This window comes from Caloenas nicobarica, chromosome 23, assembly GCF_036013445.1.
Source record: "Caloenas nicobarica isolate bCalNic1 chromosome 23, bCalNic1.hap1, whole genome shotgun sequence".
Lineage (NCBI taxonomy): Eukaryota > Metazoa > Chordata > Aves > Columbiformes > Columbidae > Caloenas > Caloenas nicobarica.
Window position 1 is genome coordinate 6122993 of NC_088267.1, and position 18986 is coordinate 6141978.

The following is an 18986-nucleotide window of genomic DNA, read 5'->3' on the forward strand; positions in this document are numbered from 1 at the left end:
CGGCTCTGTTCCGGGGCGGGGGGGACACCCCCGTGCACCGCTAGTAAACAGGATACAAGTGGGGAGGCAGCGGCAGCATCGTCCCAGCCCTGGTGACAACGGTACGTGTCCCCCGAGCCCCCCCAGCCCTGGGGCAGCCTGGCTGGGTGCTGGGTCCTGGTGGGTGTCGCAGGGCTCCCCACCCAGTGTGGGGAGATGGGTGCTGAGGGGTCCAGGTGGTGTGGGGGGGCTCTGGTGTGTGATATGGGGGGGTCCCTGGTGCTGGGTTTTGGGGGGTTGTTGTGAGGGTGACACTCAGCCCACCCATTGGCACCACTGTGCCCAGATCCTGCACTGGGGTCCCCAACGCTGGGGGTGTCTGAGACCCCCCAGGGCTGGGACAGGGGCACCTGTGGGACAGGGGCACCTGTGGGACAGGGGCACCTGTGGGACAGGGTCAGAGGCACCTCCAGGGGCTGGGGACAGGGGCGCTGGTGTCTGAGCCCCACGGCGGCGGTGGGAACCCCACAGCCATGCCGGGGTGCGGCTGTGCCGGTGCTCCGGGCTGGTGGGGGCGGGAGGTGGGACAGAACAGATCCTGCTCCACGGCTGCTGCAATTTCCTGCCCTCAGCACCCCATGCCAGGCAGCGCTGTCCCAACGCCGGGGCCAGGAAGGGCAGCGATGAGGCAAGAGCCCCTGGGTACCCTCTGCCCTGGGAGCTGTGATGAGCTGAGCACGGTCTCAGCCCACGGTGGGGGCAGCCGAGCTCCGTTTTGTCACCCGTCTGGGTGCCGTGGCAGCTGGTGACACCCGTGGGAAAGCGGCAGCGGCAGAGCCGGCCCTGAGCAAACACCCTGGGCAAACATGGGCTGCGGGCAGAGCCGGGCAGGGCTGGCCCTGGCACGGGGCCGGTGCGGGAGGAGTGGCCGGGATCACCGCGCTCCTTCCCTGGGCACCGCCGGCACCATTGCGCCCCTTGGTTTGTCCCCATTGGGAGTCCTGGGGGTGTTTTGGGGTGCAATGTGTGGGGGTGCATGCTGAGCTCCCAACTCTTTGCAGCGGATCAGGATGATCCCCACCCCACAGCGGCCCCACCGTCCCTCTCCAGATGTTGGCGTCGCTGGTGCATGCCCGGCACGCTGAGCGCCCCCGCCCGCAGCCCCCCGCTTCTCAGCACCCAGCTCGGCCAGCACCCCGGGGTGCCCCCGCCGTGTCCCCCCCCGCCATGGCGCTGGAGCTGGGGGCCGAGGCGCTGCTGGACCTGAGCTTCCTGACCGAGGACGAGCGGCTCGCCATCGCCGAGGTGCTGCGCCGCGACTGGCAGCTCCGCCGGCGCGAGGAGGGACGCATCAGGTGAGGTGGGGGGGTCCCCTGGTCAGTGTCACCCTTGGAGACAGGGCGAACAGCCCCCCAAGAGCAGCCGGCTTGGGGTCAGTCACCCTTGGGGATGAGCAGCCAGTTTGGGGGTCCCCTTTCCCCTGGGGATGGCAGCACCCGCTGAGCCTGGACAGGGGGAAGCCACATGTAGGGTAACACCAGCACTGAGGGTCCGAAACCCCCTGGTGTCCCCAGGGCCACTCATGGTGGCCCATGCTTGGGGAGGGTGATGGGGATGGTGGCACAGGGGTTGGTGGTAGCACCAGGGTGGGGGACACCCAATGCCACCCTCCTGCCACCAGCAAGCTCCGCAAGTCGGTGTCGGACCCGGCGCGGCTGAGGATCCTGACCGGGGACTGGTTCTGTGACGCCCGTGCCCAGCGTCACCGCCACCACCTGGGCTCCGACCTCGTCCGTGCGTCCATCCGCCGCAGGAGGCGGTCCCGGGGTAGGCAACGGACGGGGATGTGGGGGGACACTGGGGGCTGGGGCTCAGCCCGCTGAGGTCCCCGATGTCCCCAGGACCTGAGGACTTGGAGTGCGGTCCCAGCCTGGGCGAGCTGGAGGCCATCAGGGAGCCGCTGGTGGAGGAGAAGGAGGATGAGGATGGTGCGGCAGAGCCGGAGGAGAGGTGAAGTTTGGGGGGGACAGCTCTCAGCCCATGGGTGCCCCATGGCGGGTGACATCTCTCGTTGGTGCCCCATGGCGGGTGACATCTCTCGTTGGTGCCCCACTGGGGGTGCCATGTCCCCAGGGTGCACGGGGGGATTTGGAGGTGGGAACTGGGAGCAGAGCCTGCAGTGAAGGGGATGGCGCAGCCAGAGCTGTGCTGTCCTGGTGTCTGTCCACCATCCTGGTGTCTGTCCACCATCCTGGTGTCTGTCCGTTGTCCTGGTGCCTGTCCATCATCCCAATGTCTGTCTGTCCACCACCCAGGGGGTTTTCTGCTGGACCCCGGCTCTATAAATAACTGTGGAGATGCTGGTGGGGGAAAAAGTTCTCATTAGTGTGATGATGCCTTGTCAAGAGAAACTAATTATTGTCTCTTCTCGCAGCTGCCCCATGGAGGAGGTGCGGGCAGGCGCGGAGCCCCAGGTCAGTGCCCGGTACCCGACGCCCCGGTGATGGGCTCGGTCAGTGGGGCAGCTCCCCATAGCTGGGACCCCCCAGGCTGCTGTGGCCCAGGCTGGGGGGCGGCGGTGTCGCCCCAGGAGGGTGCTGCCGTCAGGACCAGCCTTGGCAAAGTGTGAGCCTGAACGCCATGGTGTGGGGCACGATGGCGGATGTCCCATGGGATGTCCCCCACCCTGTCCCCAGCGGGCTGGACTGAGGCGAGCATGCTGGGGAGAGGAGGGTGCTCATGTTCACCGTTTCTCCTGTGTGACAACCCACAGCCCAGCCCCACGGCTCCAGTTCTGGAGGAGACCCCAGTGTCACAGCCCCTGGAGCCGGGTGACATCCCAGTGAGGGAGCAGGACGGCCCAGCCCAGCCAGGTAACTGAGATTTGGGGGGCTGGAACCCCCAGTGCTGCTTATCAGCCTCTTGCCTTCCCTCTGTCCCCCATCCCTCGCTTGCTTGCTCCTCTTGCTGCAAAATCGAGACTCCCCCCTATCCACCCCTGCTGTGTGGGAACCCCCACCCACACTGTGCCCTTGCAGGTGACACAGGTGACACAGGTGGTGGGAACCCGTTTGGCACATCCAGCACGGAGGAAGATGAGGAGGAGCCCGACTCTGCACGCAGCGGCCCCGAGGTTGGGCAGGTGGGCTGGGGGAGCTGTGTGGGGCTGGGGGGGCTCTATGGGGCTGGGGGGGCTGTGTGGGGCTGGGGGGGGTCTATGGGGCTGGGGGGCTGTGTGGGGCTGGGGGGGCTCTATGGGGCTGGGGGGCTGTGTGGGGCTGGGGGGGGTCTATGGGGCTGGGGGGGCTGTGTGGGGCTGGGGGGGGTCTATGGGGCTGGGGGGCTGTGTGGGGCTGGGGGGGCTCTATGGGGCTGGGGGGCTGTGTGGGGCTGGGGGGGCTCTATGGATCTGGGGGGCTGTGTGGGGCTGGGGGGAGCTGTGTGGAGCTGGAGGGGCTGTGTGGGGCTGGGGGGGCTCTATGGGTCTGGGGGGCTGTGTGGGGCTGGGGGAGCTGTGTGGAGCTGGAGGGGCTGTGTGGGGCTGGGGGGGCTCTATGGGTCTGGGGGGCTGTGTGGGGCTGGGGGAGCTGTGTGGAACTGGAGGGGCTGTGTGGGGCTGGGGGGGCTCTATGGATCTGGGGGGCTGTGTGGGGCTGGGGGGGCTCTATGGGTCTGGGGGGCTGTGTGGAGCTGGAGGGGCTCTATGGGTCTGGGGGGCTGTGTGGGGCTGGGGGAGCTGTGTGGAGCTGGAGGGGCTGTGTGGGGCTGGGGGGGCTCTATGGGGCTGGGGGGGGCTGTGTGGGGCGTGCAAGGCCAGCACAGCATGGGCTGTGCCCAAGCACCAGGCACTTGTTGGGAGCTGGGTGCCCTCGGCACCCCACACTGGGGATGGGGGTCTGGGGGGGCTGCTGACCCCTCTGCACTTTGCATTTCCAGGGGCCGGAGACTCCCAAGAAATCACCAGCATCCCCAGACCGGGTGTCCCCACAGAACGGCCACAGGTCCCCGAGCAGCCTGCTGACCACCAGCTCCTCCGTGTCCAGCCTCAGCTCCTCCACGGTGCGGCACCGGGAGCTGTTTTGGGAGTTGGGGGTCACCTTTCCAGCCCCCCCTGACCCTGTCCCACCCCCCGCAGCTGAGCGGCAGCCTGATGAGCCTGTACAGCGAGGGGGAGCTGGGCAGCGTGGCTGTGCGGGGCTGCGTCCAGTTCTCTCTGCGCTACGACCCGGCCAGGAAGGAGCTGCAGGTCCACGTGCTGCGGTGCCGCGAGCTGGCCGAGGCCAAGAAGCAGCGGTCGGACCCGTGAGTGTCCCGGTCCCCAGCGGTGGGCGACGCCCAGGTGATGCCCATGGTGGTACCCACCGCGTGCGCCGCTTTTGTTTGGCTCCAGGTACATCAAGACGTACCTGCTGCCGGATAAGTCCAACCGCAGCAAGCGCAAGACCACAGTGAGGAAGAGGAGCTTGGATCCCATCTTCAATGAGACCCTCAAGGTTTCTAAGCCCGCTTTGAGGTGTTTTTTGGGGGGAACCTCCTGGTTTGAGGGCGGATGGATAGGTGGGGGTGGATAAACTCATCCTGTGTCCCCCCCCACCAGTATAAACTGGAGAAGAGGGACCTGCAGGGCCGGACCCTGAACCTCTCGGTGTGGCACCACGACAGCCTGGGCAGGAACCTCTTCCTGGGGGAGGTGGAGATCGCGCTGGGCACCTGGGACTGGGCCAACACGAGCCCCGAATGGTTCAACCTCCAGCCCCGGGTGAGTCCCGCGGTCCCCCCAGCCCACCCCGCCATCCACAGCCCCCCATGACCCCCCATCCTCTCCAGATGCCCATCTCCTCGGACGGCCTCGCCAGCCGGGGCAACCTCAACTTGGCATTGAAGTTCATCCCTGCCGGCTCGGAAGGTGAGAGGTGCCCGCGGGCGCCCGGCGGGTGGCATTTGGCACGTTGGGGTGTCCCTGACCCCTCTTTCCTGCAGGCGGGGGGCTGCCACCCACGGGCGAGCTGCACATCTGGGTGAAGGATGCTCAGAGCCTCATCCCGCTGCAGAGCGGCACCGTGGATGCCTTTGTGCAGTGGTAAGCGGGGGGCGGCACCCTGGGGGGGCACCCAGCGAGGCTTGTGTGCGTGTGTGTCCCCTCACCCCGCTGTCACCCCAGCTACGTGCTGCCGGACGACAGCAAGACCAGCCGGCAGAAGACACGGGTGGTGAAGCGGAGCCTCAACCCCCTCTTCAACCACACCATGGTGTACGACGGCTTCCAGGCCAAGGACCTGGCCGAGGCCTGCGCCGAGTTCACCCTCTGGCACCACGAAGCCTTTGCCAAGCGCCAGCTGGGGGGAATCCGGCTCAGCCTGGGCACAGGTGAGGGTGGGGGAGCCCCGGGTGCCCCCATGGCTTGCAGGGGGTGACGGCGGTGGGAGGGCAGGGGTGGCGGAGGGGGTGACGAGAGGGCTGGAGCAGCTCTGCTGTGGGACAGGCCGAGAGAGCTGGGGGGTTCAGCTGGAGAACAGACGCTCCGGGGAGACCTTAGTGCGGCCTCTCAGTGCTTAAAACGGGATGATGAGAAAGATGGGGACAGACTTTTGAGCAGGGCCTGTTGTGACAGGACAAGGGTGATGGTTTAAACTAAAGGAGGGAGATTCAGGCCGGACATGAGGAAGGAATTGTTGGCCCTGAGGGTGGTGAGAGCCTGGCCCAGGTTGGCCAGAGAGGTGGTGGCTGAACCATCCCTGGAGACATCCCAGGCCAGGCTGGACGGGGCTCTGAGCAACCTGAGCTGGTGCAGATGTCCCTGCTCGTGGCAGGGGGGGCACTGGGGGAGTTTAAGGTCCCTTCAATCCAAACCATCCTGTGATTCTGTGACGGCGGTGGCACGGTGCGGGGGTGACGCTGACGGTCTCTCCGCAGGGAGCAGCTACGGGCTGCCCGTGGGCTGGATGGACTCGACGGCGGAGGAGCGGGGGGTGTGGGGGCGGCTGCTCCAGCAGCCCGGGCGCTGGGTGGAAGCGCTGCTGCCCCTGCGAACCAACCTGGTCCCCCGGGCGTAGCCCTCGGACCCCCCCTCGGACACCCGGTGCCAGCAGGACTGTGGGACCCACTGGGGACAGAGCTGAGCCCCCAGCGTCACTGCACGGGGCTGGGGGCTGTGCCCCCCCACCCTTTCAGCAGCAATGAAGTGGAACTGGAGGGCACATCTGGCAGCTGGTTATTGCTCTGGGCACCGTACCCTGATTTCTCCCTCCAGCGGGGGGCTGTCCCCTCCACCACATCCCACCAGCCCCCGTGGTGGCAGCTCTGGGGCTCTGGTGGCTGCAGGCGGAGCTGTGACCTGCAGCTCTGAAATGCAGCATCCCCGGCTCGGGAAGTCTCGGTCCGGGTGGGACGCAGGGGACGGGCGGGCACAGCACCCTGACCACCAAGAATGTGCCCCACGGATGGGGACACCACGGGGTGAGAGCTCTGGGACGGGGGGGGACAATGTCCTGTCACCCCATGCTCCAGCATGGCCTGACCCCTCCTCATACTGGTTCCCCTCCCCTGCTCGCTGGGAGGACTGGAATCACTTGAGACCAACACCAAGCAGTGGGCAGGACGCAGCCACGTCCCCAGCTGCAGGAAGAGGGTTTGCAACAAAAATCTCCCAGGGCAGCACCCACCGCTGGGGCTCTGAGGGTGATGGGTGACCATGACACGGACACCAGAAATAGGACGAAAATCCTTTATTTGGTCTCTGGGCCCCCGCGCCGGCTCGGGCTCTGTGCCTGCCGCGGGGCTGCGGACTTGGCCAGCGATAGCCGCCCCCCTGCCAGCCACGGCCACGTGTGCTCTGACCCACCGGGGTGCTCTGGGCTCCTGGTGAGCATGGAAATGGGGAGCCCAAGGCTGGGATTCAGGGTTGGATGAGACCCCCATGATGAGACCCCCCGCCCCCTGCTCTGCCCCCTCTCCCTGGGAGCAGCTGGAGGGTGCGACCGCGGCCACACTGGGTGCAAACGCCCCCCAGGAGCCACGCTGGGGACAGGGGTCAGGCCTGGGTGACATGTCCCCGCCCAGGGCAGAGTGGGCAGGCTGGGGCAGAGCCACCTTTGCATAGTTGTGGTGCAGGAAGGGACCCTGCAGCCGGGGCGGGTCACTCCGGTAGCAGCCAGGGATGCCGGCGGCGGGCAGGGATGCCGGTAACGGGCAGGGATGCTGGCAGTGGACAGGGATGCCGGTAACGGGCAGGGATGCTGGTAACGGGCAGGGATGCTGGCAGCGTTGGCCTCTTCTTTGCCATCCCTGGGGAGGACAAGGCAGCAGCACCTCCCCAGCCCAGGGCACACCAGCGGCCTCAGATCCTGGTGCAGCAGACAGAGAAGAGCACATAGCAGCAAAAGCCCCCGGTGGCTTTTTCCTGGGGGGTCCAGCCCCTTGCAAGCCCCAGGGAGCAGGAGATATGGAGGTGCCCCGATGCCCACCCCGCTGTGCCCATGGGGGTGGTGATGCCATGGGGAAGGGCTGGTCCCATACCTGGGAATGGGATGGGAGGTGCCACAGGGGAAGGATGAGGGACACAGGGTTTCTGCTGCTGTGCCCCCCCTGCACCCCCAGCCCAGCTACACAAACCCCCCTGGACACGAGACAGACACCACCTCGCAGAGTTTAATGGGGGCAGCCTGAGCTACAAGTGTCACCCCGCGGCACACAGCACACATCCCCCTCCCCGAAACAGCACACAGAAAGGGAGGGGTGGGGACTGAGACCCCCCCCCACCCCGCACACCCCCACAGCAACACAGAGGCACAGCAAAAGCACACAGCACGGCCCTGGCTCCGGAGGGGCTGGGGGGGCTGGGGGGCTGGAGCAGGGGGCTGGGTGCTCCAGCCCAGCCAAAATGCTGAAGAAAAAAGCACCTGAGAGCCCACCAGGGGAAGAGGGGACCCCAAGCCCCCCTCTCAGCAAGCCCCAAGGCTGGGGGGGCAGTGGGGTGCAGCAGGGGATTGGGGTGCCCAGGGTGGGGAGGGGGCTGCTGGGTGCTCTCAAACTGGGCCCTGCAGCTCCTGTCCTGACAAGCGTGTTCGAAAGTGGGGGGGTGCACCCTGCTGCCATGGGGGGGGCCAGGGACACCTCACCCGGGTGGCAGAAGGGACACGGATGTGTCAAGGGGCCGAGCATCAGCTGCATCCTTCCGGGGGCTCTGTGCATGAAAGGGGGGGACGAGGAGGGACACCCCCTTCCCTTCTACCACTAACAACTCCCAGGAAAACAGCAAACCAACCGGGAAACCCCCTTCATGCAAACCAGGAGAGAGGGACCACGCCACCCCCCCAGGGATGGGTGAGGGAAGGGTGAAGCTCTGGGGTGCAGGGGGAGCCCCCTCCCCATCGCCGCCGGCACCCAGCACCTACTAGTTCTCCTCTCTGGCAGCGTGCAAGGAAAGAGAGACGGGGCACAGCCCCCCATGTTAGACACGGCGAGCCCCGTGGCACCACACAAGGGGGGAGAAGAGCAACAAGCCCCCACTTGGCTTAGCTCAGGGGGGGTGGATTTTGGGGCCCCAGGCTCCCCACGGGGCTCGGAGCCAGGATCCGGACAGGCAGCAACAGACAGAGGAGGTGACAGGACAGCCGGACACCGGCGAGGGCACAGACATGGAGGACGAGACCCCCCCATCTCCCAAATCCTCCCCCCACCAGGCACAAACACCCACAGGTGACAACACTGAGCGGTGAGACAGGACACGGAGTCCCACGTACAGGGGCTGAGCCCCATTTTTGGCTTCAAGGGTGACCCAGGCATGAGCCAGGATGGGACCCCCCCATCCATCCCGGCCAGGGCGCGGGAGCCTTACAGTGTTTGGTAGGTGCTGTCCTTGGACTTGATGAATTTGATGATGAAGAAGACCACGGCTTGGACGCTCAGCACCAGCACGATGCCCCCGATGAAGCTGGCCGTGTCAAAGCCGGGCGGGTGGAATTCAGGGCTGCCCGTCAACGGGGCACTGGTGGTAGTGGTTCCTAATGGCATGAGAAAATGGGGGGGGGGGGAGTATGGGTGCTGTTGGCATCCTTGGGGTACTGATGCCCTTGCCAAGGAGTGGGGATTTGGGATCTGCACAGACCCTAGCATCTGCACGGAACTGGGATGTCCCCATCGATACGCGGATGTGGGGATGGGCTTGGCCCCTTCCCACGCCAAAGCAGCCGGCACCGCATGGGAGAGGAGCCAGCGGTGAAAGGATCCCAGTGGGATCAATAATTCAGAGGGTTCTGGGCTCCAATTACCCGCTGTAATTAGCCCAACGCTCTCCAGTTCCCGCTTCCTGGAAGAGGCTCCTTCTCCGCTCCCAGGGCTGCAGGGTGTTATGACCCCCCCAGCCCGCTCCTGGCACCGCTGCAGCCCACGGCAACATTGCACGAGGCAGAGAGGGGGAACAAGGACCGAGCTGTGATACTGGGGGATGGCACTGGCATCTCCTGGGGCACAGCCAAGGCTGAAGCCATGGATGTTCATCCCTCTCCAGGGATGCAAGACACGGAGGGAAGCACCTTGTCCCATCCCACTGGCCACTGTCCCCTGGGGCACCTGGACTCCCAACCCTGTCCCACCACCTCCCGCCCCCCCAGACCCACTCACTTGGGAAGTGCGTCACCGGCTCCTTGCTATGGGACCGTGAGGGAGGCTCTTCAGTGGGGGACCGCAGTGCTGCTGGAGACAGTGACAGAGCGGAGCGGGGGAAAAGGGTTGTCAAGGGACATCGCCATGCACCCCGTGTCCCATGTCCTTGTCCCAGCGGTGGCATTTCATCCCCACAGTCCCAACATCCGCGGCAGCACCTCCATCCCAAAGGCTGCTGGTTTTGGGGGTCCTGCTGTGGCAGGGGGAGCGGTGTTACCTTGACAGAGGGTGCTGGTGTTGTAGAGTGCACAGGTCTCCCGCGCCGCCGCCCCTCTCTGCACGCAGCTCCCCGGCTCTGCGGGAACAGGGAACAGAGTTTTCCCAAAGTAAGCCCCAGAAAATCAGCCTCCCAGGGAACCCAGTGCAGCTGATGGCATTTGGGCCTGGGGAACCCCATGGTTTGGGATGGTGAGGACCAGTTCCCAGGGGTGGGCATCCATCCGAGGGGCTGCGAGCTGGGGCTTGCATCTGCACCCTTGCAGGGAAGAGCCCCCAAAAAGGGCTTTATAAACCACTGACTCTCTCCCATCTCCATTACTTGGTGCTCCTCTACCCATGGAGTGAGATGGACCTTCAGCATGGAAAGCTGCTGGGACTAGGCACCCAAGGGTGCTGAGCCCTAGGCTCAAGGCTGGTGGCCCCTCCTTGTCCCCCCGCATGTCCGAGTCCCCTCACCTGGCTCCTCGGGGGTCCCGCAGCCCACCCAGACGCAGCCGGTGACGTTGTGCGATGCTGTGCCAGCTGTGCATGTCTCGCAGGACCGCAGCTCGCTGCACTCTCCTGCCAAAGCTGGGGACAGGGGTGAGGGCAGGGTCACCATCCATTCCCCACCAGCCAGGCTCGGGGCTGCACCCCCTGCTCCACGGAGGAGGATTTCTCCCGATGCAGTGTAAGGGACGAAGGCACCTCTCACAGCACCAAATGCATTAACAGACCCGTCCCAGCCAGCTGTGGGTGTTTGTAGCATCACCAGCTCTCCGGAGAGGGGACACCCCACAGCTCCCAGCACCCACGGCCACCCAGGCTCACCCACAGTGGTCCATAGGGCAAAGCCCCTCCAGCCTGGGATCTTCTGGTGGAGGTTTAAAAGAAACAAGGCAGCAGCACCAGCCCAGCTGCTCCCAGCAGCCCCACTGGGGTTATTTAAGCCCCATTGCCTCCCCAAGCCATCCCACAGGACCTCCCCTGTTCCCCATTGCCCTGGCAATGGCAACGAGGCACTTGGGCGTTCCTGGAGCTGCTCTGCCGTGAGCTCTTTCCCCCCACACGCACACTCATCATTAATTTACAGCACTGCCTGGCAGCGAGGGAGGTTGCAACAGGGAGCTGAGGCCGGGCCCTGCTGCTCCTCGCTGCATCCCACGCCTGTGTTTGCACCATCCTGGGACGGGACCAAGAGCCGTTCCCCACCCTGGGCATGTTTCCAGGCTCTCAGGGGACACACAACCTGCCCAGGACTTGCAGGAGGGTGCTGGGGGCTGGCATCCCCCTGGGCTGGCTCCCCATGGGTCTTGGCCACGCAGGGACCCCGACTTGGCCTTGTGCTTGGCTTTGCTGCGCTGGCTGCACCCCATCCCCACCGGCAGTGCTTTGCAGAGGGCTCCCCACCACACCATCTCCTTTTGGGGTGGGCACCTCCAGCCCACCCCCCCCAGCTTTTAGGGTCCTCCTGGTTGCTTGGGCCATGTCCGGCTGAATCCAGAGGCCCTTTCCTTCCCTTCCCCCAGTGCCCCCCACAGCGAAAGCAAAGGGGTAACTGGTAGCGTAAGGCATGCAGCGGGATGCTGCAGACCCATTGCCATGGCTACGGCGTGGTGGGCACGACGCCGGGCCCCCCCTCCAGCATTTAGAGACCTGCCGGGAACCAATGGGAAAGTAGGACTTTGTTCGCAAGGGTTTCAGGCAGGTTTATAATTTAAGTTATTTTTATCGCGGCAGGCACAGGAACAGACGTTTGAGCCCAACGTTGTCAACTCCCGCTCCTGCCGTCAGGTGTGGGGAGTGAGAAGGAAACAAAGGGGGGGCAGTGGGGCCAGCTGAGGGCAGCCCCGTCCCAATGGGTGCTCCAGGAACACGCGTGGGTCCCGGTGGGACAGGTCAGGGTGGAAAAGTCTCCCGTGAACAGCGGGGGTTGGGAGAAGGGGAGCAGAAGCAAGCCTGGGGTTTGCATAATTGATGCCCAGAGTTGCACCCCAGGCAGGAGGATAACGGCTCCACTCCCCGCTCCCCCAGCATGGAAACCGCCACAAACCACGAGTTCCCCCCGCTTTTCGGAGAGGAGGCCAGACCCTGCACCCCATTTATCCCACATCAGCCCAGGGCACCCCTCCTGGCCTTGGGGGCCCAGCCCCCCGGTTGGGAGCAGGAGCAGGGACCCTTCTCCCCCCAAACCGGGGACAGCCGAGGGAACGGGGCTCTCCTGGTCCCACCACAGGCAAAGGGGTCCCACGGGGGGCGGGTGAGAGGGGAACCGCCAAAAAAAGAAAAAAAAGAGAAAAAAAAGAACCTCCCCAACCCCCCCAAAAGTTCAGCTGCCCCAAAGCTACAAACTCCCCTCGCCATCCCCCCGCCCCCGGGCTCCCCCCGCGCCCCCCGGCCGTACCTGCGCGGGTGGGTTCGGGCCCCTGCGCGCACAGCAGCGCGCACAGCAGCGCGCAGCGCAGCGTCCCGGTGCACGGCGGGGCCATGGCCCGGCCCGGCTACGCTCGGCTTAGCCAGGCTCAGCTCAGCCCGGTCCCAGCGGGAGGTGTCGGCTGCGGCGCCGCGGAGCTCCCGGGCGAGCGGAGCGGAGCCGCGGGCACATGCGCGCCCGCGGGAGGCGGCCCCGGGGGCGGCGGGGGGGCGGAGAGGGGCGGCCCCGCCTTGTCCCGCCCCGCCACGGGGGGCCCGGCCCATGGGGGGGTCCCGCTCCGGAGGTGCGCGCCCCCCTCAATCCCCCACCGCCTGCGCGCCGCCCGGGCCGTGGGAAAGACGGGGCTGCTCCGGTCTGGGGGGGGCTCCAGGCGCTGCACCCAGCACGCCCTGCTCCGCTGCACTGCACAGGCTGCACGCACCGCACACTGTGTGTGCACTGCACAGCCCGTGCACTACGCGCACTGCACGCACTGCCTGCACACTGCAGGCTGCGTGCGCACCGCACGCACAGTGCACCGCCTGAACACTGCACACCGTGCGTTCACTGCGCTCACTGCACTCACCGCACGCTGCACTCGCTGCACACACTGCAGGCGCGCAGCCCGCCGAACACCCTGCACACCGCACCCGCACCGCACCCGCACCGCCGCACCCCCCAGCCCCCGCACCCCCAGCCCCCTCCCCGGGGCTGCAGCGGGTTCCTCCGCCGGTCCCGGCCTCTCCCGGGGCGCGGCCGCAGCCGGCGGAGATGCGGGGGGGGCGGCCCCGCCGGGACCCGGCGCCGTCGCGGCCGCGTTCAGCACCGCGAACAGCTCCGGCTGGGCCGAGCCGGGCTGGGCCGAACCGGGCTGGGCCCCCCGGAGCCCCGACCGTTCCCCACGGGGGCGGCCGCAGCCCCGCCCGGCAGCACCGGGAGCTCCCGACACCCCGGCGGGGGCAGGTTGCTCGGGAAGCCCTGGAACGCACCGGGCTTCGAGGAACTGGGGCGGGGCGGTCCCGGCACGGTCCCGGGGGTGCGCACGCCTTCCCCTTCCTCCTTCCCCAGAGAGGGGGGCTCCCTGCCAGCCTTCCCGCAGCCCCCCCGGCCGGGCCAGACCTTCCCGGTTCTCCCGGCGATGAATTATTCAGGCCCGCGTGGGAAAGCCGGCCCGCTGGGACCCGCTCCTGAAGCTGGGGGGGGCTGCGCACCCCCGGCTGTGCGGGGGGCGGAGGAGGACCCCGCTTCGCCCCCCCGCTTTCCTCCCGGGCCGCCCCCTCCACACCCCACGCCCAGCGTGCGAAGCGGAGCCCCCGAATCTCTGCGATGGGGGGGGCGGGGGGAGCCGGCTCCCCCCTCCTCTGCAGCACGGCCCTGCAAGGACGTGGCGGGGGGACCCGGGCTGGGGGTGTCCCGGGGGCGGCGTGGGGGGGGCTGTTTTTATGAATGAGCTGCTCCATGCCCGGCGCGATTACTATGCGGCGCGCGCGCGCGCCCGCGCTGCCTCTCGGGGCGCTGATTGGCTCCGACGCGCCATTGACGTCACAGCGGGGAGAACGGGGCTTGGGGGGGGCACGGTGGTGAGTCACCCCCACACACCCCCCAGCCCCCCGGCGGGGCTCGGTCACTATAACTCGGCGGCGCCCATGGCAGCGGGACCCCAGCCCGAGCATCCCGGCAGGTGAGTGCCCGGCACCCGGGTCGGGGGACACGGACACCGCGGGGGGGCACCGGGGAAAGGGGGACACGGACATCAGGGGGGTAGCGGGAGGAGGTGTGACCCCACTTGGCTATGGGAAGGAGGGCGAGGGGCAGCCGTGCGCCGCCCTCCGCCCCCCCCGGGGCTGTGCTGCCTGTGGGTGCCCCAGGAGGGGCCGAACGTCCCCAAGGCCAGTTGGGGATCTCCCCGGTTGGGGGGCGCATGGTGGGGCCGGGAGGGCGCCCCTCCCTTCCCACCGGGCTGTTGGTCCCGGGGGGCAGGGTGACCCCCTTCACCTGCTGTTTGGAATCCCCGAAGTGCTGCCTCGAAGCTGTCGGGGAGGGGAGGGTGGCGAACCGGAGCCGATGCTGCCCCCCCTGCATTTATTCGCCAAAATCACGCAGTGCACAAGCCCCAGCAGCTAAGCCAGGCAGGAGCAGGCAGAGCAGGGGGCTTCCCCCTCTTTAGCCGCCCCCCCGCCTTATTCATATATTTATTTTTCTTTGCTTTGAAAGAATTTAAACCAAACCACCTTGTTCAGAAAAATCCCCTGGGAGCAAACAGCAAACCCGCCCCCCTCCCCCTCAAAAATAACCACATGCATCTCTGCCCCCGCTTCCAGAGACAACTTTTTTGGGGGGAGGCCGGACTGTCCCTGGCGGGGTGGCACAGGGACAGCTGGGGGGTCCCCACTGCGGGTGCTGAGGGGGCTGCTCTTGCTTTCAGCTGCAGCAGGTCAGCCCCCGCCAGCATGATGGAGGACAGGCCCCCGAACTCCAGCGACGGCCAACACGGCTGGTTCATGGCCAGGAACGGCAGCAGTAGCTCCGTGGACCTGGAGTCCGTGGTGCGACCCCTCGCCTTGAACCCGTGGGATGTCGTCCTCTGCATCTCCGGGACCATTATCTCCTGCGAGAACGCCATCGTGGTGGTTGTCATCTTCTACACCCCGGCGTTCCGGGCTCCTATGTTCCTCCTCATCGGCAGCTTGGCCACGGCCGATCTCCTGGCCGGTTTGGGGTTGATCCTGCATTTTGCCTTTGTGTACTTCATCCCGTCAGATGCTGTCAGCCTGCTCACCGTGGGGCTGCTGGTCACCTCCTTCACGGCCAGCGTCAGCAGCTTGTTGGCCATCACCATTGACCGCTACCTGTCCCTCTACAACGCCTTGACCTACTACTCGGAGAGGACGGTCACCAGGACTTACATCATGTTGATCCTCACCTGGGGAGCCTCCATCTGCTACGGGCTGCTGCCCATCATGGGCTGGAACTGCCTGAAGGAGCCGTCCAGCTGCAGCATCATCAAGCCCTTGATGAAGAACCACCTCATCATCCTCTCCGTCTCCTTCTTCATGGTCTTTGCGGTGATGCTCCAGCTCTACGTGCAGATCTGTAAGATCGTCTGCCGGCACGCCCACCAAATCGCCGTCCAGAGACATTTCCTGGCCAGTTCCCACTATGTCACCACCCGCAAAGGCATCGCCACCTTGGCCGTCATCCTGGGCACCTTCGCGTCGTGCTGGCTGCCCTTCGCCGTTTACTGTCTCCTGGGGGATTACAGCTACCCGGCCCTCTACACCTACGTCACCTTCCTCCCCGCCACCTCCAACTCCATGATCAACCCCGTCATTTACGCTTTCAGGAACCAGGAGATCCAGAAAGTGCTGTGGACCGTGTGCTGCGGGTGCTTCTCTCCCACCCTGCCCTTCCGCTCCCGCTCCCCCAGTGACGTCTGACAACCCTCCCCAGCCTCTCTGCACCTTTCACTTACCGATTGCGGTTGGGGGATTTTCTTTTTTCTTTTTCCCCTTTTCTTTCCCAGAGACACGTCGCAGGAGCTCTTGGAAACGAGCTGCTCTTCCCAGCCCCGTCCCTTGGAGCACAACCCCTTCGCTTCCTCTATTTTTCCACTTTTTGAATTCACAGGAGAGAAAAACATATTTTTTATCCATAATACAATCTATATTTATGTGTGTGCACATGAGAGAGAGGGTGGAGATCCTCATATTTTCTTTAAAACTATTTATGATGCTTTATTTTTTTAAGGGGGGGTGATACTGGGAACGTTCGCTCCCCTCTTGCTTTTTTTACAGCCTCGTTATTTACCTCAGATAGTTAAAATATATTTCGTACATTCAGGGAAGGGGAGGGAAAGACTCACTTGCCGGAGGAGGAGGGACTCGAACCCACCCCTTGCTCCCAACCATCCATCCATTTATTTATTATTTTTTAATTATTATTTCATGTGTTTCCAACGCCGCCAGCCCAGCGCTGGGACTTGCTGCCCTCTAGTGCTCGCTGCCTTTGGGCAGAAGGTGCTGCCGGAGGCTCCGCACCCCAAACCGAGCGCCTCTGGGGTCCCCTGGGTGCTGCCCCCCCCCGCCATGGCACCCAGGGCTCCCCCCACCCCTGCCAAAGCCTTTCTTTGCACTGGGACTGGATTTGCACTTTTTTTGGGGGGGGTGGGATGGATGTGAAGAGGCCCCTTGGGACGGAGACCCCTCGGTGCGGGGGGGGCGCTGCTCCTTGTTTACAACCTGGGGGGTGGGGAATAAAAGTAATTTGTGATACGAGGTGTGAGTGGTTGATGCTGGGGAGGGAGTGGGTTGGGGTGATGGGGGGACAGCAGGTTGAGGACCCCCAGTCCAGGCAGGACCTGTTCCCCGCGCCCGGTTACGAAATCCCAAGCGACAGCGCGTCCCCCACCCATCAGATCCTGTTAGCAGGAGCCAGCCCCGGGCGGGGAGCAGCACCGAGGGCGCCCACCATCCTCATCTTCATCCTCATCCTCCCAGCGGGCAGAGGGGCTGCAGCCCCTTGTGCTGCTGTTGCTGCCTTTGTCGCAGGCAGGTGACAGGCAGCTGCCTGCGCCTCAGCCCCTCTCCTGGGGGGGTGGCACAAGGGGGTGGGGGCTCTCCCCGGGACCCCCAAATTGAGGTGTCCGTGGTCCAAAAGCCACCGCTCAGATCCGAGCTGGGATGCTCATCGTTGCTGCCTGCTCTGCATGCAGCGCTCGTCGCAGGGACGGCAGGGTTAACGATGGCAAAGCTAATTAGGGCAGCTCACCCCCTCCGGTAGCAGGGCTCTGCGCCCCGAGAAACCCCCCCGTGCCCCTGCCCAGCCCGGTCAGGGAGCAGCAGGTTTCTCACAGGCATTTGTGCATCCGCAGCCGCGTCGGGACGTGGCAGCGCCCGGGGCTGAAGAGCAGCCGCAGCCCGGCCGGGCGCTGCGCTGGTGCAGGATGCTGTGCCGGCCCCCCGAGGCTTCGTGTCACCTCCTTGGGCTCGGGGAGCTGGTGGCAGCCCAGGGGGTTGGTGCTGTTTATCACGAAGGAAATATTAAAAGATTGCTTTCTGCTTCTCAGCTGAGCTGAGCACTGGAGGGGCTGTGGCAGCAAGTGTGGAGGGGAGATGGGGTTGAAGGACCTGCAGACCAGTGTCTGCTGCTCTCCAGGGGCTGGGGAATTTGGGGCTCCCCTTGTCCCCATTGAGGTTCATCCAGAGGGAAAGGAGCAAAGCTCAGGGGCTGGGGACATCCAGCCTCCATCCCTCAGCCTGGGGGTCGTTCCTGAGCCCACCACCCCAGCAGTGAAAAATCCTGTGATTCCCAGCCCTGCTTTATTCACTGGCAGTTTATACCTGGTTGTTCTTTTGTCAACATTGTACGGCAGCTTAAACAGCTTTTCTCTCCCTCGTGCTTCCCCTGCTGATGTCTTCAGAGGGAGCAGCCGCAGTCGCTTTGCTTCTCCATGGTGGGCAAGCCCGGCCAGTCCCTCCTGCTCCCGGGGGTCCCTGTCACCTCCCCTGGGGACAGGGTGACACGCAGAGCGCACAGGCATAAAGGCAGCACCGCACAGGTCTGCTGGGGCCCCCGCAGGCTCCCACCCGCCATGGCCGGTGGTGGGGTGGGCACAGGGCTGTGCTGGAGCCGCTGGGCTTCCCCACATCGTTCAGGGGGGTTCACAGGGCTCGGGAGCTGGGGTGAGCCCCCAGCGCCTGCCCAGCTCCCCCCACAATTTGGGAGCCCTCGTACCCACCGCGATGGGAACCCCGAGAATGTCACTCCTTGCAGCTCTGTCCCCTGCTGCCACCAGGCAGCACGGTGGCTGTCACTCAGTACACGGCTGCCCCGTGTGCCGCTTCCCAGCAACCCTGGCAGGGAAAAATCCTTCGGCTCCTACCTGTGTCTGCCTCATCCTGCCAGGATGGATGGAGAAGCCGAGTCTGGAGCCAGTGAGTCCCAAGATGCTCCCGGCTGCTCCAGGCCTTTGGGGGACAGAGCAGGTGGCACCGAGCGAGGGGATAAACAGCCCGCAGCAGCGCCCAGCCCGCTCCCTTTTTGGTGAAGAAAGATGCAGAAATCAGAGGTATAAAAACCAGTCGAATCCATCCAAGAAGGCGCCCGAGTGCTGAGCAGCCACCCCCACACCGCCGACATGCAGGAGAGGCTCAGGGGGGACGGAGGGCCCAGTTTTGGGGTTAAAACATGAGCTAAGAGGCTGCGAGCGGGATAAAGGCGTGGGAACGCCATCACCCCAGCTGTGCACACACATCTGGCCGGCCCAGCCCTCCCCCTGCCCAGCACCGCAGCTCCCAGCAGATGTTGGAAGCCACAAACAGCCTCTTGCCTCCAAAGCCTGTGCCGCGGGGGCGACGCGGGGCTCTGGGCAGGTTTTGCTCCCCTTGTCTGCCTTGGGCAGCCCCAGGGCTCGGCTGCGGCTCCGAGCGCCTGCCCTTCGTCACCTTGCTGGGAGCAGGGACACCGGGCAGGAGCGCTGGCAGCAACCGCAGCAAAGCCAGAGCTGGTTCCTGCCCTCCCCCCAGTGCTGAAAACAGGGGGGGTTTTGCCAGCTTGGAGAACGGAGAGAGGTCAGTGCTACCCCAAAAATCACCCGCCAGCAGCTTGAAGCCCAACAGACCCGCCTGGGGCAGAGCCGAGAGCTGCCCATTGCCCACATGGCAGCCCAGCGATGGGTCTCTGCTCCCAGCGATGTACTGGGATATCTGTAATGGTGACGTACTGGGATACCTGT

The 18986-nt window shown here is 65.5% G+C and overlaps 3 protein-coding genes across 6 annotated transcripts; 2 read left to right on the forward strand and 1 right to left on the reverse strand.

The window, feature by feature from the left end:
• The first annotated feature begins 19 nt into the window (after positions 1–19).
• SYTL1 (synaptotagmin like 1) lies at positions 20–6159 on the forward strand. Of its 2 annotated transcripts, none has more exons than XM_065650667.1 (15): positions 20–101; positions 1041–1334; positions 1661–1806; positions 1881–1989; positions 2414–2453; positions 2753–2852; positions 3018–3121; positions 3916–4038; positions 4115–4281; positions 4370–4472; positions 4577–4738; positions 4807–4885; positions 4960–5059; positions 5141–5346; positions 5893–6159. In XM_065650667.1, the coding sequence occupies exons 2-15, from the start codon at positions 1090–1092 to the stop codon at positions 6030–6032; spliced, it is 1824 nt and encodes a 607-aa protein (XP_065506739.1). In that variant the 5' UTR covers positions 20–101; positions 1041–1089; the 3' UTR covers positions 6033–6159. The 2 variants fall into 2 exon arrangements, with proteins under 2 accessions (XP_065506739.1, XP_065506740.1); XM_065650668.1 differs by having other exon boundaries at positions 3018–3112.
• A 784-nt stretch (positions 6160–6943) lies between these two features.
• On the reverse strand, positions 6944–12414 carry CD164L2 (CD164 molecule like 2). 3 transcript variants are annotated; one of them, XM_065650598.1, is made up of 6 exons: positions 12245–12414; positions 10318–10431; positions 9860–9937; positions 9601–9669; positions 8816–8981; positions 6944–7322 (listed from the first exon to the last, which is right to left on the reverse strand). In XM_065650598.1, the coding sequence occupies exons 1-6, from the start codon at positions 12327–12329 to the stop codon at positions 7316–7318; spliced, it is 519 nt and encodes a 172-aa protein (XP_065506670.1). In that variant the 5' UTR covers positions 12330–12414; the 3' UTR covers positions 6944–7315. The 3 variants fall into 3 exon arrangements, with proteins under 3 accessions (XP_065506670.1, XP_065506669.1, XP_065506671.1); XM_065650597.1 differs by having other exon boundaries at positions 9601–9672; XM_065650599.1 differs by lacking the exon at positions 6944–7322 and having other exon boundaries at positions 8638–8981.
• Positions 12415–14703: 2289 nt separating this feature from the next.
• GPR3 (G protein-coupled receptor 3) lies at positions 14704–15690 on the forward strand. The gene has a single exon (XM_065650596.1). The coding sequence runs from the start codon at positions 14704–14706 to the stop codon at positions 15688–15690; it is 987 nt and encodes a 328-aa protein (XP_065506668.1).
• The last annotated feature ends 3296 nt before the right edge of the window (positions 15691–18986 follow it).